At 41.4% G+C, this 27,837-nt stretch overlaps 1 protein-coding gene across 4 annotated transcripts in view; it reads left to right on the forward strand.

Moving 5' to 3' along the window:
* The window catches only part of osbpl1a (oxysterol binding protein-like 1A), a 53,861-nt gene extending 30,835 nt beyond the window's left edge, over positions 1-23,026 (forward strand). For 2 of the 4 annotated variants that reach the window (XM_054730037.2, XM_070554037.1), the window contains exons 16-29: positions 4,571-4,733; positions 6,301-6,490; positions 7,103-7,178; positions 12,281-12,415; positions 12,561-12,658; positions 12,798-12,980; positions 13,066-13,173; positions 18,292-18,381; positions 20,691-20,817; positions 21,144-21,257; positions 21,331-21,454; positions 21,533-21,623; positions 21,766-21,786; positions 22,209-23,026. In XM_054730037.2, the coding sequence (XP_054586012.1) occupies positions 4,571-4,733; positions 6,301-6,490; positions 7,103-7,178; positions 12,281-12,415; positions 12,561-12,658; positions 12,798-12,980; positions 13,066-13,173; positions 18,292-18,381; positions 20,691-20,817; positions 21,144-21,257; positions 21,331-21,454; positions 21,533-21,623; positions 21,766-21,786; positions 22,209-22,311 (1,623 nt within the window). In that variant the 3' untranslated portion in view covers positions 22,312-23,026. The other 2 variants (XM_054730040.2, XM_054730039.2) reach the window with 2 other exon arrangements.
* Positions 23,027-27,837: the final 4,811 nt, after the last annotated feature.

Genomic DNA, 27,837 nt, shown 5'->3' on the forward strand with positions numbered 1-27,837 from the left:
GGATAAAAATAACGTTGTCTAAAATTCATTCATTCAAACTTTATTTCAGACATGGGAAATGTCCATAACAAGAATAAAATCATAGTAAAAACGCATTCTAATTACAACCCATATAGGCAGTTGTTCCAATGTTTAAAAAGGACTGAGGAGTACCTCATGTCGCTGTAAGTTAAAGATGACAGAGCTCTAACAACCGCGTTAGCTGACAAACTCAGTCGGCAGATGATTTTATACACGAAGAGCCTCGGAAGTGCATGAAAAGTAGGGATGTTACTCACAACAAACATGTGACTAGCAGAGGTCCATCTAGGGAGCTTCATGAGGATTCTAAAAGCATCCTGATAAGCCACGTGAAGCTTCTTCATTACTACTATAGTTGCACCACAAGTGGGCGGTATAGAGAGGAGTACAAAAGGAACGAAAGAGGGACACTTTAACAGGATCTGAGCACATGCCAAAGTTACGTGCCAGAGTGTTAGCCTGCATGTTCAGCTTACCACACTGCCTCTTAATGTCCTCGTCATCACAGAGGTCACTTCTTAAAATGTGCCCCAAGTATTTTACTTTGCTTACCACTTCCAGGACCTGATTTGTTAAGTTAAAAGATGGAAAATTAAGCTTCAGGTCCCCTTTAGTAGCAGCAATCATAACCACACTCTTTTTAGGGTTAACAGGATGTCAAATTGCTCACCGTACTTAGCACATGCCCTGAGCAGCTGCTGCAGGCCTGCGCTGTAGGGAGACATGAGGACTAGGTCATCTGCATATATTAAATGATTTACAAGGCGGTCACCCACCAGGCATCCAGTCTTACTAGCATTCAGAGTGACAGACAGCTCGTCGAGGTACAGGTTAAAAAGGACAGGTGACAGAATCCCGCCTTGTCTGACTCCATTCGATACGGAGAAAGGTTCAGACACTTCTGTCCCCCACTTTACCTGCATCAGTTGATGAGAGTACCAGAAGTGCTAAATCCTAACTAGGTATGAAGGGACCCCTCTGTTTTGTAGCTTGATGAATAATTTCTGATGATTGACTCTGTCAAAGGCCTTAGAGGCGTCTAAAAAACACATAAAAGCAGAAGTATTATGCCTCGTGTATTTGCTTACAGTTTCTTTTAAAGCGTAGATACACAAGTCAGTACTACGTTTACCTTTAAAACCAAACTGATTCTCTGTCGTATATATAATATATATATATATATATTATATATAATATATCATATATATAATATATATTATATTATATATATTATATATATTATATATTATATATAATATATATATATATATATATATTATATATATAATATATATATAATATATAATATATATTATATATTATATATATATATTATATAATATATATATATATATATTATATATAATATATCATATATATAATATATATTATATTATATATATTATATTATATATAATATATATAATATATATTATATATATTATATATATAATATAATATATAATATATATATATATATATTATATAATATATATATATAATATATAATATATATTATATATTATATATATATTATATATATAATATATATATATATATATATTATATATAATATATAATATATATAATATATATAATATAATATATATATAATATATATATATTATATATATATTATATATATAATATAGTGTGGAACCTCTGGAGGAGATAATGCAAAGACGGATTCTCCAGAGAATCAAGAAAATGATGGACAACCCTGAGCGTTCTCTTCACTAGACTGTCCGACAACGGAAGAGTGTCTTCAGTCAGAGGCTTCTTCAGTTTGGCTGCAACACTGACCGCTACTGGAGATCCTTCCTGCCAACAGCCATTGTAATATACAACAACTCTTTGATGACTTGATTAATATTATTAGTCTGAGCTACTACAGCAATTAATTTCCCTCTGGGATTAATAAAGTATTTTTGAATTTAATTGAATTGAATTGAATATTATATATTATATATATATAATATATCATATATATGATATATATATATAATATATATATATATATATAATATATAATATATATATATATATATATATATATATTATATAATATATATAACATATATATTATATATAATATATATGTTATATATAATATATATAATATATATATATATATAATATATCATATATATATATAATATATTATATATAATATATATATTGTATATATATTATATATGTGATATATATATATATATATATATAAAATATAATATATAGAGATATATATTATATTATATATAATAAAGACTACAGTTTTCTTTCTAAACAGTAAAAGATTTTTATTGTGCATGATGTTTTGTTTAACTCTGATCTATTCCAGTTTAAAGGTCAGTATTGTATCAGCCTGGTAGCCCTTCATACGGCTCTTTGAGCTCTCAGCTTCTCTAAGGCTGGTGACTCCTGATCTAAACCATCTAAGTGGTCAGAAATAATCAAAGAAACTGATATAATCCTTGAATCTGTGCAGCCATAGCAGGCTAAGACACTGCTCCCCTTTTTGTCTTCACATATTGGAATATTCCTAATCTCAACCTTTCACTCTGAATTCATCCCGTTCTACTGTCAGCAGGTTACAGTTCTTAGCTTCCTTTGCGACTTGAAGGCCTGATTAAACCCTCCTGAGGCTCCTGGTGTTGGATTTATTCATACACCAGATTCTGTTTAACTTTTCTAGACTACCATCAGCATTATCATGCATGAGAGCCATTTGCTGCAGGCTCATGCTTTTGAGGTCATACAAGAAAGTTTTTTAAGATGAAATCACATCATCCAGCCGGTTTGTTTCAGAAGTGTATTTGCAACACCGAGGAATGTCCCTCCATGAACAATGTGACAGAACAGCTGGCAGCAGATGCTATTGTCCTGCCAGTCACAAGACATTCTCCACACGCTCACTGTTGCTTCTCTGCACAGCAACAAAGGTGTGTGTGTGTGTGTGTGTATGTGTGTGTGCGTGCGTGCGTGCGTGCGTGCGTGTTTTCTTTAGAAAACAATACGGATGTGAACCCAGATACGTAGAAATTAAATCAGAAGCAGCAGATTCAAGATTATCCACTACGAATTGGATGAGATTAAATCTCTGTTAGAGGTGAATTTGAACCATTCAGTCGTGAAATAAAAGTTTTTAACCCCTTTATAATGAAAATGTCCCCAGTTTTGCACGTTGTGTCTGTAATACTCTAGAAGTGAAGATTCTCAGATCCTTAAAGCCTGCATCATGTCTCCCTGCCAGATGAGATCATTTCCGGCGCCTTCCCAAGTACATTTTCATCGGAGCACCCCAGCGGAATGAGAAGTAGTTGCTGTTGACGCCGCTCTGATTGCGTGTTGTACTCGAGCTGCTGCTTTAGATGCACTGCTGCTGTTGAATGTGTAGCTCTGTGTTTACCTGCTTTTTATACGATAATGCACACATTCAGATCTCGAATGCCTATCATCCCAACTGGCTGTTGCTGTAATAAAAACATGAAAAGATTTGTTGGAAGCCAAAGTCAGAATGTTGAAGTCAGGAGGGGAAAAGACTCTCTGAAACAAGACAGTTGGACTCCTTTGGGATTGACACAGAAAGCCTGGAAGGAGCAGAGCGGCTGCCAGAAACGGTCTGAATGCTCTGCTCAGCCGTCAGTGTTTACACCTGTATTCCAGGCCTTGATCGCTCAGCTGTGCAGCCTTTTGAACTGCGATCTCCAGCTGCACACTGTACTATAAAAGACTTGCAGAATCAGAGTTGAATAGAGTTGGTATCAATGGGTGGAGCTGAAGAATGTGGCGTAGAGTCTAAATGAGGCAGAGAGGCACTCATTCTCCTGCTGTAAAACCAGCAGCTCAGAATCACTTCCATCTCCTGCAGCTCTTTGTTTCAGTGCTGCCCCTGCTGAGGTCCGGCCCGGCCCGGTCCGGTCAGCAGACAGGAGCTGCTCCATGAACTTGATGTATCCCTCTTGATGTGTGAGTGATATTTCTGTCTCTGACTGTGATCTCCAACTTAATTACATTGCTGTCAGTAGCAGCAGGGAGGTGGGTTTTATTCCATAAAGCTGCAGATTAAAATTAGGATCCAAACACTTAAGATTTTGTGCAAAAAGAAGCTCTAGCTAACAGTTTATTCAAAGCCCATCAGCCGTCATTTGACCCCTTCTCCTGCACAGGAATCATGTTCTCCAGCAGGACATACGAGACTGCGTCTCTGAGGCGGCCATCCTTCAACACAGGACAACATGGCCCGTCTCTCAACCTCTCTCTGTGGGTCCGGTAAAGAAAAGATGATCAGTCAGTTCACAGGCTGATCGTTCTCAGAGCCACGGCCCTCAGATTCAGTTTGGTAGCTGTGAAAATGTGTTTGCAGGCAGGCCCTGGAGCAAGATCCTGGTCGCTATGAGAACGCCACATTCATTAAATGCTCAGAAGGAAATTCGGGTTTGTTTGCCTATCTGTGGGTGATTAGTATGTTCTCCTGTGTGTGTGTGTGTGTGTGTGTGTGTGTGTGTGTGTGTGTGTGTGTGTGTGTGTGTGTGTGTGTTGAGCTCAGGTGTGCTGTCTGAAATTGGAGCACGAGTTTGAGAAGAATAAGATCCTCTCGGAAGCGTTGCAGACGCTCGCCACGGAGCACCATAAACTTGAGCAATCCGTCGTCAAGGGATCGTCGTCGCGGAGCGCCCTTAGCGAGGATGAGTTTTACGACGCTGTGTCTGGTGAGTTGACAAGTTCTCAAACACTCATGGGACTCGAAGGAGATTCTGTGACAAACTTGGTGCACTCTCGTTCACCCGTAGGACACTGGGAAACTTTTTCCTGCCGATCGAGTCCTTTGGTATGTTTGTTGCTCCTTCAAACTCGGTGTTTGTTCTTACAGATCTGGTTCTTCATGAGTTTTTTTAAAGGTGGCTACAAAACGGAAGTGGTTATTAGTTTAATAAATGGTGCGACTGAATTCTGTGCAGATGTGTAATAAAATGGTAGATGGAAAGCAATGTGCATGGATGCATCAGTAAGGAAGCACCAAGATGGATCTCCACGAAGGTTTTCCCTTCGCTAATCTAGAGCATATTCATTTAAATCCAGGAATCGTAAGAAAACAGGGATGAGTAACTGTCACTGGGGGTTTAAAGATGGTTACCACTAAACTGCCTGATGATGACTGCAGTCGTTTTGCTTAAACATTACATTCATTCTAATTTCTGTGTGAATGAAATCTAATGTTTTCATCCCTCGTTCGTGCTGTTTGGTTTACGTTTGGCACCTTGTTGTGATGCATTCTGTTGGAGTTTCTTCCACCATCTATGACGAGGTGTTACACCTCCACCGCTCGCCTGGCTGGCTTTAGATGCATCAGTGATGCGTTTTTTTACTCAGCAGCATGGAAGTAGCTTCATTGTGATTCTAACCCATGAAAAAGCAATAAAACGACAGACTTCTTTACAGTTGTGGTCGAGCTAGAGCCGTTTATTCTGCAGCTACACACGCTGAACTTCACTGAACTAATAAGCTAATAAAATGTACGTATTTTAATGTCCTACACTGTTATTGTCTCAAATGTTTACAAAATACAAAGAAAACTTTATTTTGAGTTTACAGACAAGTTTAAACAGCTTTGTTGTATTTCTGCATAAAAATAAGAGTTTTAAGCTGCTAAAATGAATATTACTTATTAAATCAGTCTAATATTAAAATCAATGAAAAAGACTCTTCCTCGACTTTTAACACCACCACACCCAAATAACCTTTAACAAGTTTTCATCTTCTAGAGTGACATGAAACCATTTAGGCTGATTATTCTCACAGCACAGGTCAAAAGGAGATCCCACTTTTTTGTTTCATAAATGTAAAATATAAAATCTGAAGCCGGTGATATCAATCGCATTGTCAAAAACTGAAAGGACATCTTGTTTTGTAAAGCAGTTTACAGTATTATTTATCTGTTGAGACCACGGGGGTGCAGCTCGTAGTAGTTTGTAAAGTTTGAGCTCGTTCTCTTTTGTGTGTTTGACAGAAACTAAATGTAAAGAACTTTTTAAGCAGCGCGAGTAATTTAAATACAAATAAAGAGAAGCTGTTTAACATCAAGCGGTTCTTTAAAGAGCGTGGCCAGAGTTCTTCTACTACTCTACCACTACACGGGTGTCAGTCAGACTTAGTTTTTTATTCTCGTTCTCTTTTAATGAAAGGCGCGTTCTTCCTGCACTTCAGCGGCTCGTGTAATCAGCCTCTCTGTCCGTCCTGCGAACGCGGTTCATTATCTCGTGTGTTGGTCCCTGTCAGAATCAGGCTCTGAGCTCTCCCTGAGCGGCTTTGAGACGGTGGCCAGCCATTCCTTTGAAGAGGACGAGGAGGAAGACGAAGGGTCTGTCATGCTAAGCAGCCCTTCCAGCAGCCCCGCCAGCAGCATGTTGCAGGAGGATCGCCATGGAGACAGGGATGAGACTCAACCCAACGGGATAACAACGCATAGGTCAGCAGTGCTGTGTGTTTGTAGAGCTTTGTAAATTGACACACACCCAGTTAGAGAAGTCTTTTCACTCAAGTTTAGGGATGAAACCCCTCTACAAAGACCCTGTTTTGCTTCTTTCGGAGATCGTTTATTTCTCCTGTCCTCCCTCAGGTCTTTCCACCTGCTAGTGTGAATAATTTAGAGTGAGGGCCTGCCTGGTCAATGCATGTGAAAGGCTTGCATTGAACAGACTAAGCTCTGTGTCGCTCTGTTAAATATTGATAAGGTCACGGTGTAATGCAACAATCAGTTGGCTGCACGATCCCATGTTTGCTGATCCCTCTGCAGCTTTTGGGTCATGTGATTTGGGTGTATTTTAAATTAGTTATGCTGCTCACCTATCCTTTTCCCTGACTTTTGCACTACAGTGTACCTCGTCATTTCAAGCTGACCGGTTATTCCAAACCTGCTGAACACTTTTCGTGCCTCACTGATTTTTTTCTGACTGCATTGCCTTGAAGTGCCACCTGCAGCTGTTAGGTGTCTGAAGCTTTTATTTAGAGCTCCTGCACAAAATGATTCCATTATGCTCACCTTCCAGATGACATAAGGTATAATTATGTGTTATTTCAGGATGAGCTTACCGGCACCGATGTTTTCAAGAAACGACTTCAGCATTTGGAGCATCCTGAGGAACTGCATCGGCATGGTGAGAGTGGTGCTCAGTCTGCATCTTTTGTTGGGGTTTCATTCTTGCCGGTTGTACGTGAAATCTGGATGCATTTGGTGATTAAGCTGCCATCATGTTGTGAACTTAACATTTTCAAGAACTGTGGGATCAATTCCTCTTTTCTGCTCCAGAAATTTTAAAGCTCCAGAAACGATGAATGGCCTTTAGTATTCGATTACACAGGGAAGTTTTCAAATAAATGTCAGAAAATAGGATTATGGCACAGGTTAGGTGGAAATTTTAGAGACATTAAACTCAAAAATCTGAGGACTTGTTATTTCTTGAAGGAATGCATGAAGCAATTGGATTTGAAGCCAGTTTTACATCAGAATCTCGTGTTATAACTGTTTAGGTCAAATCTTGGAGAAAAAACAACGTAACGTAATGTGGAAAATTACATTTATGGGCTAGAAATGACAGACCTGTAGGCATTTTTGGTGTCTGCTGTTGATTAGTTGTGGGAGCATCTTGGGTTTGATTGATTCAGGAAGGTAAACAATTGCAGATTTAACAATTACTTTCTGAGAGTTTCATTTAAATCCATTCAGTGTTTTATAAAACACACACACACACACACACACACACACACACACACACACTTTATCTTTAGGCTGTAAGTGACGCAATTAAAATCTCCATTCAAATAGTAACCCCATTATAAAGCTCTACCTAACCATCCATTAACACAGTGCCTGTGTATCTTCAGGATGCCATCCCATAATGCAGGGGTATTCAATTCCAGGCCTGGAGGGCACATTTTATTGGTTTCTCTGCTCCAACGCACTTGATTCATTGGTTGAATAACCTGTGCAGCAGCTCATCAGGCTCTGCTGAAGCCTGTTAATCACCTGTTGAAATACAGGTCCTTCTCAAAAATTTTGCATATTGTGATAAAGTTCATTATTCTGTGTAATGTACTGATAAACATTCGACTTTCATATATATTAGATTCATTGCAGAAAAATTGAGCGTCTGTGGAAGGAAACCCATCTCCACGTCCATCTGCTGCACCTAAAGGATCTTCTGACATCCTTTAACTCTGCAGTCAGAGACGCTAGGGTTTCCTATTTCTCCACCGGCGTCCCAGAGCAAAGGGAACCCCAAGGTGCTGTTTAACACCATCAGCAGCATTGTCGCTCTGTCATGACTCCCGTCCTTCACCCTCCTCTGCCTCCTCATTCAACCTTCATTCAGCTCACCTGGTCCCTTCACCAAGCTCCAGCCAAGCCTGTTTTCCATAGCAAACCCAGTCAGCACCTCATCACCTTCATGCAGCACACCTGATCTCATCATTAAGCCCCAGCCAAGCCCTGTTTCCCTGACTACCACAATCAGCTTCATCTCACACACCTGCTTCCCCTACTATATATTCACCAGTAAACCACCAGTTCCCTGCCAGATTATTACAGCCCTGCCAGTAATTCTCCAGCGTTTCACCCTGCCTGATCTCTGCCTCCGGACCTCGTTCTTTGCCTGACCCCTGCCTTGTATTCTGCCTGCCATTTTGACCTTAGCCTGCCTACCGACTCTGTCTCCAGCCTCGCCCTCCTGGTAACTCTGCTACAAATAAAGACTTTTTTATCTATTTTTACTGTGTTGGCGTCTTCACGGGTCTTCTGAGTTCTGTTCGCGACACTCTCCTGCCTCTCCTACAGCCTCCATCCACGCCCCAGGGCAGCTGTGGCTACATCGTAGCTCATCCCCACCAGTGTGTGAATGTGTGTGTGAATGGGTGAATGACTGGTTGTGTTGTAAAACGCCTTGAGGGGTTCCAGGACTCTAGAAAGCGCTATATCAAATACAGTCCATTTACCATTTACCATTACACACAGCTGAAGTAGTTCAAGCCTTTTATTGTTTCTAATATTGATGATTTTGGCGTACAGCTCATGAAAACCCAAAATTCCTGTCTCAAAAAATTAGCATATCATGAAGAGGTTCTCTAAACGAGCTATTAACCTAATCATCTGAATCAACTAATTAACTCTAAACACCTGCAAAAGACTCCTGAGGCTTTTAAAAACTCCCAGCCTGGTTCATTACTCAAAACCGCAATCATGGGTAAGACTGCCGACCTGACTGCTGTCCAGAAGGCCATCATTGACACCCTCAAGCAAGAGGGTAAGACACAGAAAGACATTTCTGAACAAATAGGCTGTTCCCAGAGTGCTGTATCAAGGCACCTCAGTTGGAAGGAAAAAGTGTGGCAGAAAACGCTGCACAACGAGAAGAGGTGGCCGGACCCTGAGGAAGACTGTGGAGAAGGACCGATTTCAGACCTTGGGGGACCTGCGGAGGCAGTGGACTGAGTCTGGAGTAGAAGCACCCAGAGCCACCGTGTACAGGCGTGTGCAGGAAATGGGCTACAGGTGCCGCATTCCCCAGGTCAAGCCACTTTTGAACCAGAAACGGCGACAGAAGCGCCTGACCTGGGCTACAGAGAAGCAGCACTGGACTGTTGCTCAGTGGTCCAATGTACTTTTGTCAGATGAAAGCAAATTTTGCATGTCATTCGGAAATCAAGGTGCCAGAGTCTGGAGGAAGACTGGGCAGAGGGAAATGCCAACATGCCTGAAGTCCAGTGTCAAGTACCCACAGTCAGTGATGGTCTGGGGTGCCATGCCAGCTGCTGGTGTTGGTCCACTGTGTTTCATCAAGGGCAGGGTCAATGCAGCTAGCTATCAGGAGATTTTGGAGCACTTCATGCTTCCATCTGCTGAAAAGCTTTATGGAGATGAAGATTTCATTTTTCAGCACGACCTGGCACCTGCTCGCAGTGCCAAAACCACTGCTAAATGATTTACTGACCATGGTATTACTGTGCTCAACTGGCCTGCCAACTCTCCTGACCTGAACCCCGTAGAGAACCTGTGGGATATTGTGAAGAGAAAGTTGAGAGACGCCAGACCCAACACTCTGGATGAGCTTAAGGCTGCTATCGAAGCATCCTGGGCCTCCATGCCACGCCGCACTGAAGCAGTCATTTCTGCAAAAGGATTCCCGACCAAGTATTGAGTGCATAACTGAACATAATTATTTGAAGGTTGACTTTTTTGTATTAAAAACACTTTTCTTTTATTGGTCGGATGAAATATGCTAATTTTTTGAGATAGGAGTTTTGGGTTATCATGAGCTGTACGCCACAATCATCAGTATTAGAAACAATAAAAGGCTTGAACTACTTCAGTTGTGTGTAATGAATCTAATATATATGAAAGTCTAATGTTTATCAGTACATTACAGACAATAATGAACTTTATCACAATATGCAAATTTTTTGCGAAGGGCCTGTAGAGTTAAAACTAAAACGTGCTGGATAGCAGCCCTCCAGGACCGGAGCTGAATATCTCTGCCACAATGCATGGTGGTCCATTTTATCTCCACGTTGCTGTGAGGTTGTTTCAGCAACAGCAGGCCCTTTCTTCTCTGCTCAACACCAAAGACCACAGAGATCAGGTCAGAAATTAACATTCAAAAATCATGACACAGAAATAATTTAAACTCATCGGAAAAACTACAGACAGAAAGTTGAAGAGAGTTTATTACCAGGAGGCCTCTCAGATGAGGAAGAGGTTTGACCCGTGGTAAGCAGACAATTAACAGGGAAACGTTGAAAGATGATGTAGATTAATAAAGCTGATTAGATAAAATAATCAGGAGTTGGAAACTAAACTTAGGAAGAGCACAACAAAACAATCAAGTGCATAACACAAAATGTTGTCCTGCACATCCATCATCTGTACCCACTTGTCCACGCGGGGTCGCGGGGGGCCGGTGCCCATCTCCAGCAATCTTTGGACAAGCAGGCAGGGTACAAACTGGACAGGCTGCCAGTCCATCGCAGGGCAACACACACACACACACACCTAAGGACAATTTAAAGAGACCAATCAACCTGACAGTCATGTTTTTGAACTGTGGGAGGAAGCCGGAGCACCCGGAGAGAACCCATGGAGACGGGGAGAACATGCAAACGCCATGCAGAGACACCCTGAGCTAGGATTTGAACCCGGGACCTTGTTGCAGCAAGGCAACAGCGCCAACCACTGTTCCACTGTGCAGCCTTTTTTGTTTTACACATATAACACAAAATTAATATTTGTTACATCATTTTATCATCACACTGTAGTTTTAGCTATGAGGTAGTTGTTCTTCCCTTCCATAACAAAATAATGCATTTTAAGTGAATTAGTAAAACTGCAAACAAATAAATAGCATTTTCTCTTCCAAGAGTTTCTTTATTTTATATAAAATGTTATACAAATAATACTCGTGCCTTGTCAAATGACAGTTCTTTTCTTCCAAAACCTGTTGGTCACAAACTGTAAACATCTAGCCAAAACAGGATTAAATTCATGTTTGCTTCTTTGTCAGTTGTTTGCTAAATGGTTAACAGACAGTATGAACAGAGTCTCACGGCTGCGTGTTATCATTGTGTGTGTTTCTGATTCCTGTTTGCAGAAGCTGGCAGCCTGAATAAATATATATTTGAGCATTTAACAGCTAAAAGATCAAATATGTACCTTGGAAGCTGTTGGGGACGTAAATCTGAGATAAAAGTGACATTGGGACTACATTCATGACGTGGTTAAACCTAATTGCCGTTTGTTAACCAGTTTTCTGGATGGGAGTCTAAGCATCGTAACACTGTATGCCAGTGTTCACAGCGTGCTGACAGTCACAGCAGGGGGTAAATTGTAAGTACGTATATGAGTCCTGCTGAGCTACACCAGTTGTTTTCGTGTGTTGCTATGGAAACTGTAGCATGTGGTTTAAGACTCGAGTACAGCCTGACAGAAGCTGAGACACGAGAACAGGCTGCAAGCACATACATGTAGTGTTCACTGACACTGTAGAATTATTGTGTGGGTGCATTAGAGGAGGCGGCGCCATAATCCCGGTATGGAATGTTAAAAAACAACTAAGTCTTACTATCGTGTGTTTGAGGATCGGATCTTCTTAAGCTGTTCTTCAGGTTTTGAGTGGAGTGTTTGTTCTCATGGGTCTTTTCAGTGCCACTGTCCTCTCCATAATGACACCTCAACCGCTGTTTCCACCCCCACCCCTCGTATCTCTTGCAGGAGCTCTCCAAGATTACAATGCCGGTGATTTTCAATGAGCCGCTCAGCTTCCTGCAGCGTCTCGCAGAGTACATGGAGCACACGTACCTCATTCATCAGGCCAACGCATCCTCGGATCCTATTGAGAGGATGAAGGTAGAACACATTTTCTCTTCATTCAGTCGGCGTGAGCAAACTAAACTGCCCCTCTGTGGACGGGGTTTAATGGACTCATGCTTAGCCTCAGTGTTAAACCTGTTGACTTGGGCTCCGTGTGTGTGTGTGTGTGTGTATTCTGCAGTGTGTGGCTGCGTTTGCCGTGTCCGCTGTAGCTTCCCAGTGGGAGCGGACGGGGAAACCGTTCAACCCTTTGCTAGGAGAAACCTACGAACTGGTCAGGTAGGATAGCTGACCACAGATCTAGGGACATTTATCTGAAGTGCCACGTTTTGCTCTTCTCAGAATTGAATGCCTTAAAGATAAAATTCCCAGAACGTTTGCAAATTCCTGCACAACCGTGTCCCGTGTTCTTCTCCAGAGAGGATCTGGGCTTCAGGCTCCTATCGGAGCAGGTGAGCCACCACCCACCAGTCAGTGCCTTCCATGTTGAGGGCCTGAGGCAAGACTTTGTGTTTCATGGATCAATTTACCCCAAACTGAAGTTCTGGGGGAAAAGTGTGGAAGCTGAACCTAAAGGCACCATAACGCTGGAGTTGCCCAAGTAAGTGCATTTCAACATTATGCTGCATCAAAGTTTATTTTATTAGGAAAACATAGAAAATCGTGTTTGTTTTGTTTGTGTTCAGGCATAATGAGGCCTACACATGGACCAATCCTACATGTTGTGTTCACAACATCATTGTGGGTCAGCTGTGGATCGAGCAGTATGGAAACGTGGAGCTGATCAACCACAGGTCTGAAGATAAAATTATTCAAAGGTTTTCTTCGAACTTTGGATCTTATTGGGCAGTGTGTGCTTAGGAAGTGCCAAGCCTTATCGTTTTACTGCAAATGGACAGTATCTTAAAAATTATGTCTTTAAATAAGAAAAAATAAGCAACTAATTGACAGCACTTCAGTTTATCCATCCATCCCTTATTATCACTTATCCGGGGTCAAGTCGCAGGGGCAGTAGCCTAATCAGGGACAGACTTCCTTCTCCGCAGCCACTTGGACCAGCTCCTCCAGGGGAATGCCAAGACGTTCCGTGGCCCGCTGAGAGACATATGGGCCATTCCCATCTGTACCTGGTCGGCCCGGCCCGGATAGCATAGCTTGCTTACATATCTTGGTGGCCTGCCTCTTTTTAGGGTGCAACAAGACTGTTTTTCAGCCCTCTTTCTGAGGTGGTCTGCTTCAGGCTGACCAGGGCCAACACACCCACTTGCTGACAGCAAATTCACACCTTCCGTTACAGCAAGCCTCTGATTGGTGGGTCGAATCAGCCCACATGGGCATTATCATGCCGATAACCTAGAAGCTGAAAATGTCTCTGACTGCATTCCTTGCATACGGATGTGTGGAATCAACCGGGCCAGGCTTGGGCCGACTGGAGCTATCCGGGCAGGGCCGACCAGGTACAAATGGGAATGGCCCAATAGTCCCTCCAGTGTGTCCTGGGTCCTTCTTTAGGTCTCCTCCCAGTTGGACGTGCACGGAAAACCTCACCAGGGAAATGTCCAGGAAGCATCCTGACCAGATGCCCGAGTCACCCCAACTGGCTTCTCTTGAGCCAGTTTATCACTTTCTAACTTTTAACTAAAAAGTCTTTGGGAAACTAGTTGTTAATGTTAAAAAAAGCTATTTTTCACATTAAACATGTTGTTGGGTGTCGACACTACACTGGTTTTTTTAAGGAGTTAAAAAGTCTTTATCGATGGTAGATTTTAAAGTCCAAACTATAAAACAACTGTATCCTGTAGATTACTACACCACTCCACCCCAGCAGGACATTGGTAAGCTTTACAAAAATGTCACACACCAGTTTTTTCCCAAGGCTGTAATTGTTGGTGACAAGCTGTGAACCATTATTTGGTGTAGGAGTAGCATACGTATGTATTTTGGGTGCTTTTAAGGCTCAGTGTACTACACTACACTTTGACCATCATGATGTGAATTTCTATATAAATATGGAAATTCAGTCTGATTGATCTTTGAATGTTTAACCAGAAGATTTAGAATTCTTTGTTTATTCAGGGATTGTAAGACACTTCGTATTAATTCAAGAAGAGAGTCAAGTTTATAAAAAGTAAGAAGTTTATTTACACTTTATGGGATGAATGAATCTAAGTGGATGGAATGTGAGGTGTGATGATGTGTGAATGTGAGGTTATCAGAACCCTCGTATCTGAAGAAACTGAGTTCTGAGTGGGAGTGAATTTGGTCTGCTGTAAACTGTAAGTTGATGGTTTATAAAACCACATCAGACGCAATCTGTCGAGTCTACGTACCAGCTGGAAGACCCCCGTGGTAGATCCGTAACACCAGGAAGTCCGTAGACCCCAAAGATACAGAAGTCCGTAGAAGCAACCGCAGTGCCACTAAACTGTTCTCGGGATGTCTCCAGGTCACAACAGGTAGTGTTTGCGTCTATGGAAGGACTCTTAAGGAGTCGAAGGTGGTTCAGCTTTATTCTGAAGGAAGCGTTTGCGGTCAGCTGTAGCGTGCAACAGGTTTTTGACAGCTTGTCAAAAGATGCTCTGGGTGAAAGAGGTTTTGCTCCGGATGGCCGGTCCGAAGCTTTCTCAAGAACTCGCAAGAACTAGAACTGACTCACGGTGAAGTGAGCTCTGTTTTAATGATCGTCATGTTTTGATTTACTAACAAATCAGAATTTGACATGTAAAAAGGGTTTTTACCAACAAACCTCAGAAAACACACCTTGCATCAGATACAGGAGTTCTGATTGGTGGATCAGAAAGCAATGTGTCAGGATATTAGTCATCGTCACGTGTCTGAGTGTGAGCTGTCAGTAGATAGTGATTCACTTGTTAAATCTAACTTTGCTGATCATAACATAGTAATATTCATTTCAACCACAGTAATTTAAGCACAGATTAATCAAAACATTGTTATTATTCTTCAACCATTATTATTCATTCAACCCTATGATTATTTACTTATCTTGTTCATTATATGATTTAATTATGAAAGTTCATCCGTCTTGTTCTGTGAAGCAAAGCAGTCTTTGATAAGGGGGAGCTTGCGAGGGACCTTGGGCAAGCACAGTGTAAGGTTATGAAGTTCATTATTTTCAGCTCCACACAGCTGCCCCTGTGCACAGTAACACCCGTGTAGAAAATGCCAAGGTCGGGTGTTCCTCAGACTGTTTACATTCCAGGAGAAGAGCCAGAAGGAGAAGAAGAACGCTTTTCAATAATCAAAGTACTTAATTTGTGATTAAAGCTATTCGAAACAGATGTTGATCAATAATAATCAAGTGAATGATCTGTGGAATAAAGATGTCATGATTTATGTGTTTAATGAAAACAGGACTACTGCACAGACAGACTGACCCTCATCTCCATAGAAACGCATGACACATTGTTCCAACCAATCAGAGCTTTCGGCTGCCGCAAGAGAATCTGGCTTGTTGACTTAAAGTGTCCAATCCGCTTTACTAAAACTTATCAACAATTCAGAGATATAAAACAAGGCAACGCCATTTTAAGCTCAGTTCCATTTTGACTTCAGTTCTATTCACCGTCATCCCAAAGAGAAGCACAGCCTGGCCAGATGTGTTTTCTTCTTTAAACTAAGAACTGTGAAGTTGGAGATTTTCGTCGTTTAACAACCAGACGACATCCTTTCAAAATAAGAGCACCTGCTGACGCTGCCGATTGTTACCTGGGTCGACCCTTCAGACGGGCTTTGAAACGCTGCGATCGCTGTTTCGACCAGCTCCAGCGCACATCCGAGGTCTTCAGACCTGGCATTCCCTGATCTACCTGGGAGGCCCCCACTGGGTACGTACACGGCAAAATAGCAGCTCATGTCATCACTTTATAAGCCTCGTGGTCCGTAGTCATAACAACCAGATTCAATGATGTCAGCCTAAGGAGTCTGAACCAAACACACACACACACACACACACACACACACACACACACACACACACACACACACACACATCGAACATCACATTAATTTCCAAACAACACAGAGTTAGTCCTGATAGATTGTAGAATTTATAATAAAATTCTTAAACGATCCCAACTCTCTCTTTCTTGTCTCAAGGTCAATACAGAGTGTTAAATGAACTCCTTGATGATAAAAACAACCTATTCTTCTGATTATAACAAGTGATCTACTTACAGTATATTAAAATACAACTCTAGATAGTTACATAGATAGATAGGTACTGTTATCTTTCTTGCAGATTAAAGCCACAGTTAAAACTTATGTCTCCATGTGACCCGATACTGAAGAGGTCGACCTGTATGTAGATGGAAAAACAGACCATTTCTGGAGGCTACATTGGTTCTTTTCTTAACACAGATGAATGGAGATTTGTTATTTACCTTCTTGCTAACATCTGTAACCAATAACCAACACAGAACAAACTTAACAAAAAAGTTGTAAATTATATTTTTGAGGGAGTTTCCTAAATGTCTCGAAACTTTCACGGAGCTTTGCATTTTTTTCATAAGTTTCCCCGCACCGTTATGTCCCTGGAATTTTGAATGTGTTCAAAACATTTACCAGACCAAATTCCTTGTGAGGGTCAGGCTTCTAGCATGCTTCTCAATTTAATTTCCATGAGTCAGAAAGTGCAAGGAATGACTCGAGAGACCAAATTGAGACACAATTAAAGGGGACATGGTATGTAAAACTCACCTTTTGCATCATTTTTTGTTGGCCTCTACTGCCTCCATAAACACCCCAACCATGAAAAATCCATCCATTCGTTTTCTGTCAGTGTTTGGTTTTAGGAATTATGTGCCATCTCAAAAAGTCCTCATTTGTGATGTCACAAATGGGAGAGTAAAATAAAACCACCCCTCTGCTACTGGAGGAGCAGCAGCTCCACTCTGAGCCCCTTCTAGATATCGGAGCCTGAGTGTTGAATGGGTGGGCGTGGCCAGCTTCAGCTTGTTTTCTTAAAGTGTCAGAGCCTTGAAACTGCTCATTCTGGAAGGTACTAAAATTGTCAAGAATAAAACAGCTGAGATTGCTTTATGTGAGATATTTAGTACAAAGAACCTCATGTACATGTTTTGACCAAAGAATTATTATAACCTAAAGTCATAATATGTCCCCTTTAAGACATTTTGTGATTATTTTACAACAAGAAAATATGCTGTAATTTATTTCTTTAACAATCTTCATTTTCTGTGACCAAATCATTTGTCAAACCTATAACCGTGTCAAACATACAGAATTCCAACTAAAAATATGCAAACGTTCTCAAAGTGTTTTGCCTCCAGCTAGTCATCGCAAAAGCCCAGTTAGATGCCAGCTTGAGGATAGACTCAAATCCCGACAAACGTTACGAGACTTTGGCTTCCGGACGTCCCAGAAGTTGGACCAGTTTAACACACAAGTCCGATTCATTCATCAGGAAGGCGGTCACCATGTTGACTGATGGGCTTTCTTGCATAAACAGATTCACGATTAAATGAAAAACAGGTTCTTGTTCCTAAGAACAGATTTTTTTAGTCATTAAGCCACATCACATTGAAATTTTAGTTACAAAGAACAAAGTCAGGAGGGCTGTTGCATATTTCAACAGTTTTTAAAGAAACACAAAGAACAGGCAGGACTTGTTCAGGCGAAAGCAAACAACAGCGTCTTTTGTGAGATTGAAACAATAACCAGCACTTAATTAGTTAAAATAAAAATCCCTATTACTCTGGGAGTTGACAGACCAGTGAGCAGTGTATTAAAAATTTTTATGACTTACAAAATTAAGTTTAATTTCAGTTTTTCTCATGCTAAAGCTTTGATTTATTCATGAAAAAGGACATTTTGTAGCACTCAGCAGTTTGAGAATGAAACCCTTCTGTTCTCTTTTTGTTTGTTCTTTTTTGCAGAACCGGAGAAAAGTGCTGTCTGAACTTCAAACCGTGTGGACTTTTTGGAAAGGAGCTGCACAAAGTGGAAGGCTATATCTTTGATAAAAGGTACAGCGGTGTGATGTTCCTGCAGACTATTCTTCTCAAGTGTGTGCCACTGAAATTGTTAAATTAGGAGATTTAGGAATCCCTCCCCCCCTCCCCCCAACACACACACACACACACACAGAAATACTTATCATGCACGTTGCAGCTTATTCTGGGATATCACAGGTGCCAGGGAAAAATGAGTTTTGCTCATTATCATATGGAATGAATGACAAGTCATTTTTTTGCTGCCAGTTTTTCTGCTGGCCGGTTTCCAAATCATATTCCCTCGTTCGGTGAAATATGAGCACAGATTTGATTCCATAAGCTGCTTAGAGCCGTTTAAGCTTCATGTGTGTTTCAGGGCTTTAAAAAGTGAAGGATCATTCAGTCGGTGCTGTCTGTCTATTTTAAAGAGACCACTGCAACACAATTTAATCCCTTAAGCCTGGTTCATGCTTCTCCGTCTGCGTCAGTGCGGAGACACGCAACGGCCTACCGGAGAGCTCCGCTAGGGGTTTACGGAGTCGAGCTCTCTTTTCTAAACATCCGTCAGTCGAGACGGACAACGCAAGCTTGTGATTGGTCAGGACGCTGCTGTCGTCTACACCGCGCCCTCAAAAACATAAAGAGAGCCGAGGATAACAAGCGGCAGACACGGAGCAGCTTGAAGAATACCTCGCGAAAAACTCTAAAAATATGAACGTTTAATTCTCCCGTGACTGGAGGAGTGAAAAGATGCGCAGCAAGCGTTTTATTTGTAGACGGAAATGACAGGAAACCTGGGTTTAGAGATGGCGAGCGCATGAAGAGGTGGAGGAGGATGAGAGACAAATTTGTCTGTTAAAAAGTCTCTTATATACAAAAAACACAACATAAACACACTATCTTGGACCGATACATGACAGGATACCACAGAACAGCGCTACGCCCTCTGCTGTCCTGCCGGGGAATTGCTTTGCAACACTCTCCAGGAGGCGGAGAAGTATGAGAGCAAAACGCTTCCGTCAATCCGTGCGTCTGTCCCTTGCGGAGCTGACGGAGGAGCATGAACCAGGCTTAAGGTGCAGTCCTGGGAAAAGTGTGGAGCCAGTGAAGATTTTGGGATGGTACACCAAATTGATCCCTGTTGTAACTCGGGGGAGTTTAGCCTAGCTGTGCAATGCTTTGCACCTTTATTCTTTGGCCTATGCATCCAACACATTTACCAGAAATGTGAAAAAACACACTAAATTATGATGTACTTTGACAGAATAAATCTTTTAATGTTATTAAAGGAATACTAGGAAGTTTGGGCTTGCTTTTAGCACCCTCAGTGTTTATTAGTCAAACCAAAATGAAACGTATCTCCTCGCTCTGCATTCTTCTTTTTAACACCTTAATCTAACTGTTGAAATGTCTCCTCAGCCTTCATTAGTTTCTAAGTCCTTCAGGCACCAGAGCGGCACTCTGAAGTTGCAAGTGCAATATTCTGGCCACAGAGGGCATTGGGGGTCTGAGTGACATTTCATTAACCCTGTAAAGGGTTATTTTAGCACATTCTGGCTAAAAAAAGATTTTAAAATATGAAAAAGTTGCATAGTATACCTTTAATGTTACTGTTGCTGCTTTTTGGCGCTGATCAGTGACATCACCCTGAGGGGGAGGGGGACACCACTGGATGTAAGAAGCTCATTATAAGTTGCCACAAACTTTTGAATGCAGCTGTTGTTTCCAAGAGTGTTGAAACCAGTTGAAACGTTTAGGTGAGACAGCAAAGAAAACCTGGACAAATCTGTTGCTGCATCTGTTCTCTGAGTCATACAAAAGTCTGTAAAATGTTTCAGCATCTAGAGATGTTTCCTTGCCTTGAGAGGAAGCAGTGGTTTACAGGTTGTTACAAAGGAAAAACAGTTCATGACAGATGCGTGCACTGGTGCAAAACCTGCTGAATTAAAAGTCCGAGTGTATCAATGTGGGAAAGCCAGCAAAGAACCAGAAAACAACAAAAAGCAACAGTCAAACAGAGGGGACAGGCATGAGCCAGTCACTCAACAGAAATGACTGAAGCACAAAAAATCTCTAAATATGCAAGCAAACCGGTAGATGGAGCAGCCAACAACACAAGAGAGGAACAAAAGCCGTCTCTCTGGCTTCTCTTTAGCTGGAATCTCGTGATGTTTCCTGCAGATAAAAGAGCTTTGTACCGTCAGGTAGAAGGTTTTTATCCGTCCAAGCTCGCAGCTAACCGGAATCATCACAAGTACTTGTGCCTGAGGACATTGTGTGTGTGTGCGTGCGTGTGTGTGTGTGTGTGTGTGTGTGTGTGTGTGTGTGTGTGTGTTCCACAGCAAAAAGAAACTGTGTGCGCTCTACGGGAAGTGGACCGAGTGCCTGTACGTTGTTGACCCGGCTGCCTTTGAAGCCCACAAGAAAAGCGACAAAAAAAGTGGAGAAGAGAGGAAAACCAGCAAAGGGGTATGAATGACTCGACGGGAATCTGCAACAAAGTAGAGTTAATTGCGAGGTAAAAGAGGGAGTTTTGACTCCCCAGAGTGCAGCAGGATTTGAAGTTGGAGTTGGATGGAGATGAAGGTAGAGAGACAGGATAAATCCACTCTCAGCTCTTTATGCAGAACCCTCCTGCAGGCCCGAACTGCTGAGTTTTTTCATTGGCAGTCATTTTAGAGCTCAGTAAAAAGTTTCATGTCTCATTTTGTCCACTTTACTTCATGAGATAATGCCGGGCTGGTGCTCTTACTGAAGCGTCCTGCTGGGAGCTGAAGTGCTTCTGCTGTGTTCAGGGTTCAGGTGTGGATCAGGAGGAAGTTCCCTCCCCGGCTGCAGACACTGTGGAGGTGATTCCTGGCAGCCAGCTGCTGTGGAGGATCGCACCCAGACCAGCCAACTCTACCCAGGTCACGATTTGTTGTCCGTCATTAATCCTAACACAAGTTTGGTGTTTTAACGAACCTCATGCTTCGCTAACAGATGTACAGCTTCACCTGTTTCGCGATGCAGCTGAATGAGCTGCGTAAGGAGATGGAAGGAGTCATTCCCCAAACCGACTGCAGGCTCAGACCGGACATAAGAGCCATGGAGAACGGCGACATCGGTAAGGATAGTAGGTTAATAACCTAAGCTGGGTGGTGTCACTGATGAGTGACACTCAGCTGTGTTTGGTCTCAACCAGATCTCGCCAGCGAGGAGAAGAAGAGACTGGAGGAGAAACAGAGAGCTGCTCGTAAAAACCGCTCCAAGTCGGATGAAGAGTGGAAGACGAGGTGAGCAAGTTCTTAGGCTGTTCCATGTAAAGGCTAAGCAAGTCATGTGATCCTTTTCCCTATTCCACCCATAACTGTAGTTTAACTTCATGTTATCTCCACTTGTCTCGTTTCTCTGCTGCCTCCTGGCTTTGATGCTAAGGAACCCTCCGCTGGGCCCGAGGTTAGAGCTGTTTGACGGATGCACTTGACATGTTTGATGTGATCAGTGTGTGTTTTCTTTTTCTTTGAAACATTTCTTGGCTTTAAATGTGAATCTCATCTGTAACGGTGTCACATTTTTAAGCAGAAAACCACCGGCGGTAGCCTCACGGTCGTTAACGATGCGCTCTCTCCTTCACCAGCGTGACAGCTCCACGCCCTGGCTCTAAACACAATCACTCAAACACCGCAGGTCTCTGCCCCCAAAATCCATTTCTCCTCCCCATAATCCCCGTTAACGTTAGCCCAAAGCACACAACCAGATCAGCCGACTCCTAAAGCGATCATCCACCTTTTCCAGCTCTCTCAGTTCCTGTCCTCTCTCTGATTTGTTGGACGTTCTGCAGCTCGACGAGTGTTGACGTGCCTCCTCTGTGTTCTCAGGTGGTTCCAGCAGGGACAGAACCCGCACACCCGCTCGCAGGACTGGCTCTTCTCTGGTGGATACTGGGATAGGAAGTACGGCCAGCTGCCAGATATTTACTAATCAAGAGATCCACCAGCGCAGAAACATTTGCGCCTGTATATAAACATACACCTTTTTTGTTGTTGTTTTTTAATTTGATGAAAACGTTCCTGTGATTAAAAGCACTAGAAGAAGTGTGGGAAAAACCGAGTTCAAAACAGGAAAAGGTTCATAAAAAGGTCATTATCTGTTGTTGTTTGACGATTCTTTGACATGTAGCACCTGTACTTACACTGAGACACTTTACTTCTGGTACCTGGGGTTGAAGGTTTTTACTCTGATCCTCTTTTAAATGTTTGTAATTGTATATCTGTATAAATACACACATATATACTCTCCAGCCATCGTCCACCTCACTACCACTTCATTTAAATCTACAAAAGATCCCAACAGATTTTTTCTGGAGGCAGATGTGAATATTTGTCCGTTCTTTGTTAGGCTTTTGCCTTGTAAAGTAAAAAAATACTATTTTCTGTATTAATACATCCTTATGAACTAATGAGCTTCCTAGCAGGACTCTGCTTCTTAAAGACGTGTCCACGTGAATTACAGAATTTAAATTTGATCCTGCGTTTGTTACAAATCTAAATTGTTAATATTGTACAGAAACAGAAAAAAAACATTCCTGGGTTTATGAGGTTACTTCTCTGTTACTATCTCCGTTTTAAGTCATTTTTTCATCCATATAAACATTGAAGGTATTTTATTTCAACTCTAAATAAAACATTTCAATGTATGTTTGTGTTTTTACTACAGATATGAGTCAAGTTATACCACAATTATATTACTAAAAAATGTCATTAAGGAGTCAATATCAAAAATTGGTTAAATATTTTCTCAAAAATATTTTAAAGGTGTGGTTCACTGAAAAAAAACATTTTTTAATAATTATTTCTGATTATAATTGTTTACTAAGTTTTCCATGCAGGCTGAACATGAAAATAGTCTCCTACACCTATCACCTGCATGAGCTTCCGATAGAAAATAGAGGCAAGATGTCCAAATATCAGGAAATAAGACTCCAAATCCTGCCGTCTGCTGACACTCTGCAGCAGCAGACTTACTGGTGCTGATCCAAGCAATCCTGGGTTTTTTTGCCCTGAGTACTGTCCTACAGAGATCACTGCAAAATGTGTTGATTAAGGCCCTGTCCACACGTAGCCGGGGATCTGCCAAAACGTAGATATTTTTCTACGTTTTGGCCCGTCATCCACACGAAAACTGAGTTTTTTCACATGAAAACGGATCTTTTTAAAAACGCCGGCCAAAGTGAAGATCTGCGTTTTCTCCGTTTTGGGTGTCTGCGTGTGGACGGACAAAACCGCAGTTTTAAGGTCCGCAACGTCACTTTCCGTGACAAAAAAATGCTGACATCACGTGTGCGACCTGTGTTTACACTAGCCGACAGCATGGATGCCTTCAGAGCTGCGCTCGCTTTATCAATTGTCCAAGCGCTTTCTGCTTGTTTGTTGTTGCAAGCGGAATTACTGCTCCTTGCGGAAGACCACAGACGAAGGACGAGGTTACGAATGGGGGAAGTACTGCCGCCTACAGGTCTGGCATGTCCTTAACAACGTACTTATCCGGGTACGTGTGGACAGAGTTTTTTTTAACGAGGTGGTGTGGATGCAAGTTTTTGGAGGGGCGGATATTCGTTTTGTTTTTTTTTTAACCCGGCTACGTGTGGACTAGGCCTGAATGTGTTTCCCACACCTTCAACAGGATAGTTCACTCAGAGTAAAATAGAAACAAAATTTAATAGACAAAATTCTCATTAATTATTCATTCTATTATTCCATCTCAGCTTATTTATTACACATTTAGGGTTTTAGTCTTTTAAGAAGCAAACAGTGAAAATGGAGAGCAGGAAGTGAAAATTAGCCGACTCCGATGAGTTCAGATGGTTGAGTTCTGATCAGAAACGAGCTGGTTGTGTGAAGAGAAGCGCTCCATCTCATGGTTGCACGTAGAGCTGCGGATTGTAGTCTACCTGTGGGGTGGGTAACCGTTTCTACTGATTCACATCACAGGCAGCAAACCTGATGCTGACGTCTGCAAGCACCAGTGAAAATGTCAGTGCTGCAATCACTCAGATTAAAAGATTAAAATGCATTGCACTTTGGAGATATTTACAGAATGTTATTTATTCAAATGTTATCTTACTTAAGGGTAAATTGTCAACAGTTGCATATTTCCTTATTATTTTTCACTTGTTTGATTTAACGCTCCATCACTAAATGCATCATGGTCCATCTGCCTGTTTTAAATGTCGACTCTAAGAGCTCCTCTTTAACAAGAGTAATCCTACATAATCTCATTCGTTAAATCCTGTTCATATTCTCAACCGTCTGATGAAGAGCCTTGTTTTTCATTATCATATTATCGTTATAAGATATTTTAGGTAAAGATATAATTATTAGCCAGTTTAACTTAAAAAGAAAATCATTCTGATTATTTCATAAATAAAGGTTTAATGTAAGATTTTTACATACTTAATGGCATTTTTTGTTACAACTTCACTTTGAATAAAACATGGAGATTCTGTCCCACATCTGATGCATATTTCCCTCAAACTGTAAGCACAACAAACTTCTCACACTAATAATACATGTATATTATCACTACGAGAAAGAGTTTACTTACAGTTTGAGGGAAATATGCATCAGATGCTGAACAGAAAACCCAGGTTAATACAACATAACATCCTAGGGGTCTTCAACTACATTTGTCCAAGTGCCAGTGTTGTTCCAGCAGACACCACGAGGGTCAGATGCTCTTCTAAAATAAAGTTCAATTATTATTTTATCATGATTTCTTTATTATTTAGTATATCAACTTTTGTCCAAATGTATGTTTTTTCCCAGCGTTTAGTTTAGTTGGCTCTGTCTATCAACCGGGTAAACATTGTACAGGTGTTGCTCCTTCCTGTGAACAGGTGTAGTCCAAACACCACGATTATGATCTGTGGAAAGCTCGAAAAGGCACATTCTAAGAACTGCTGCAGATTAAATAAAATAAATGAGAGCTATGACTTTCTAGTCATTCTGATGAAACACTATTTGTTTAATTTGACTTAGAAACAAAGTAGAACATGCATTTTCTCTATTCCTGATTGGCCCACAGCCTGTTTTTGAAAATGTTCGAAAATGACACGCACACACTTTAATGAGCATATTTCTGTAACGACAAGGTTGATTTGTTTACTTTTCATGTCATTTTGATTGCTTTAACATCTTGACATAAGCTGTACAAAGTGTAGAGAGTTCTGAGAAACATGATCAGTAGGGTCTTAGCTTCATAATGGGAGGATAGAATGTGTGTACATTTTGATTTTAGCAGTGTTGGATACAGAAATGTGTCAAATCCCCTCAACCATGAAGCAGGATTTCTGGTCACTCTTCACTGTGATTTTAGCTGTTTGGAGAACGTAAACATGCTGATGTGGTGTTCAATTCAATTCAATTTTATTTATAAAGCGCCAAATCACGACGAGTCGTCTCAAGGCACTTCACATAATAAACATTCCAGTTCAGGTCAGTTCATTAAGCCAATCAGAAATAATGTTTCCTATATAAGGAACCCAGCAAATTGCATCAAGTCACTGACTAGTGTCAGTGACTATACAGCAATCCTCATACTAAGCAAGCATTTAGCGACAGTGGAGAGGAAAACTCCCTTTTAACAGGAAGAAACCTCCAGAGAATCCTGGCTCAGTATAAGCAGCCATCCTCCACGACTCACTGGGGATGGAGAAGACAGAGCACACACACACACACACACACACACACACACGCACGCACGCACGCACACACACACACACACACACACACACACGTAATGTGTCTATAGTCATATTGTGATGTCTTAGGAAATATTCTATTTGGTGAAAGATAAACTTTATTGTATTTATCCTAGTGGATCTATAATTAAACGGATAAACTAGTAGTAGCACATCCAACGTCAAGGAAAGCAAAAAGTTATCAGGAGAGAGAGAATGTTTAAGTGGTTAGCAGCAGTGTGCTAGTCGATGGCCCCCTCCATGAGGCCACCACAGCTCAGCAGAACATCATTGTAGCTTCTTCTGGGGAGAAAAACACTTAGAGAGAAAATAAAGTTAACAGCTGAAGTAGCAGGAAATAGTACAGTTAAAGAGCAGACTGTAGAATAAAGCAGTAGAGTGTGAAAAGTGGTCAGTGTATCCTCCAGCAGTCTAAGCCTATAGCAGCATAACTACAGAGATAACTCAGGATAACCTAGCCTTTTAGATGGAGGCATGTTGGAGGCAGGGCAAGGGAGAGCCGTCTTTACCGACTGTACACTCCACCTCCCTCTACTCCCCCACTTGTCCAGATTTAGGCTAACATCAGATTTTAACCATAGGCCCTATCAAATAAAAATGTTTTAAGCCTATTCTTAAATGTAGACAAAGTGTCTGCCTCACGGACTAAAGCTGGGAGCTGGTTCCACAGGAGAGGAGCCTGATACCTAAAAGATCTGCCTCCCATCCTAATTTTAGATATTCTGGGAACCACCAGTAGACCTGCAGTCTGAGAGCGAAGTGCTCGGTTAGGAACATATGGAACAATCAGATCACTGATGTATGATGGAGCTTGATTATTAAGAGCTTTATATGTGAGAAGGAGGATCTTAAAATCTATTCTGAATTTAACAGGTAGCCAATGTAGGGAAGCTAAGACAGGAGAGATATGATCTCTCTTTTTAATTCTCATCAGAACTCTAGCTGCAGCATTTTGGACAAGCTGAAGACTTTTAACTACATTCTGTGGACTTCCTGAGAGTAATGGATTACAGTAATCCAGTCTTGATGTAATAAATGCATGAACTAGTTTTTCAGCATCACTCCTGGAAAGTATGCTTCTAATCTTAGCAATATTCCGAAGGTGGAAAAAGGAAATCCTACAAACCTGTTTAACCTGGGATTTGAATGACATGTCCTGGTCAAAGATAACACCAAGGTTCCTTGCTTTGTTCTCGGAGATTAATGTAATGCCATTCAGGTCAGGCGATTGGCTAAGCAATTTCCTTTTCTGGATTTCTGGTCCAAAGATGAGAACTTCCGTCTTCTCTTGATTTAAAAGCAAAAAGTTTAGAGTCATCCAATGTTTTATGTCCTCAAGACAAGCCTGTAATCTACCCAACCGATTAGGTTCATCAGGGTTAATGGATAAATATAACTGAGTATCGTCAGCATAACAGTGGAAGTTTATCCCATGCTGTCTAATGATTTTACCAATTGGGAGCATATATATAGTAAAAAGAATTGGTCCAAGCACTGAACCCTGTGGTACTCCACAAGTAACCCTGGAGTATGAAGACGATTTGTCATGTACGTTTACAAAATGAAATCTGTCAGACAGGTAGGATTTAAACCAGCCTAGCGCTGTTCCTTTGATCCCTACAACATGTTCAAGTCTTTCTAAAAGAACATTGTGATCAACTGTGTCAAAGGCAGCACTGAGATCTAACAAGACTAGAACAGACACACGATTCTTATCTGAGGCCATGAGAATATCATTTGTAACTCTC

Source organism: Nothobranchius furzeri, chromosome 8, assembly GCF_043380555.1.
Source record: "Nothobranchius furzeri strain GRZ-AD chromosome 8, NfurGRZ-RIMD1, whole genome shotgun sequence".
Classification (NCBI taxonomy): Eukaryota; Metazoa; Chordata; class Actinopteri; order Cyprinodontiformes; family Nothobranchiidae; genus Nothobranchius; species Nothobranchius furzeri.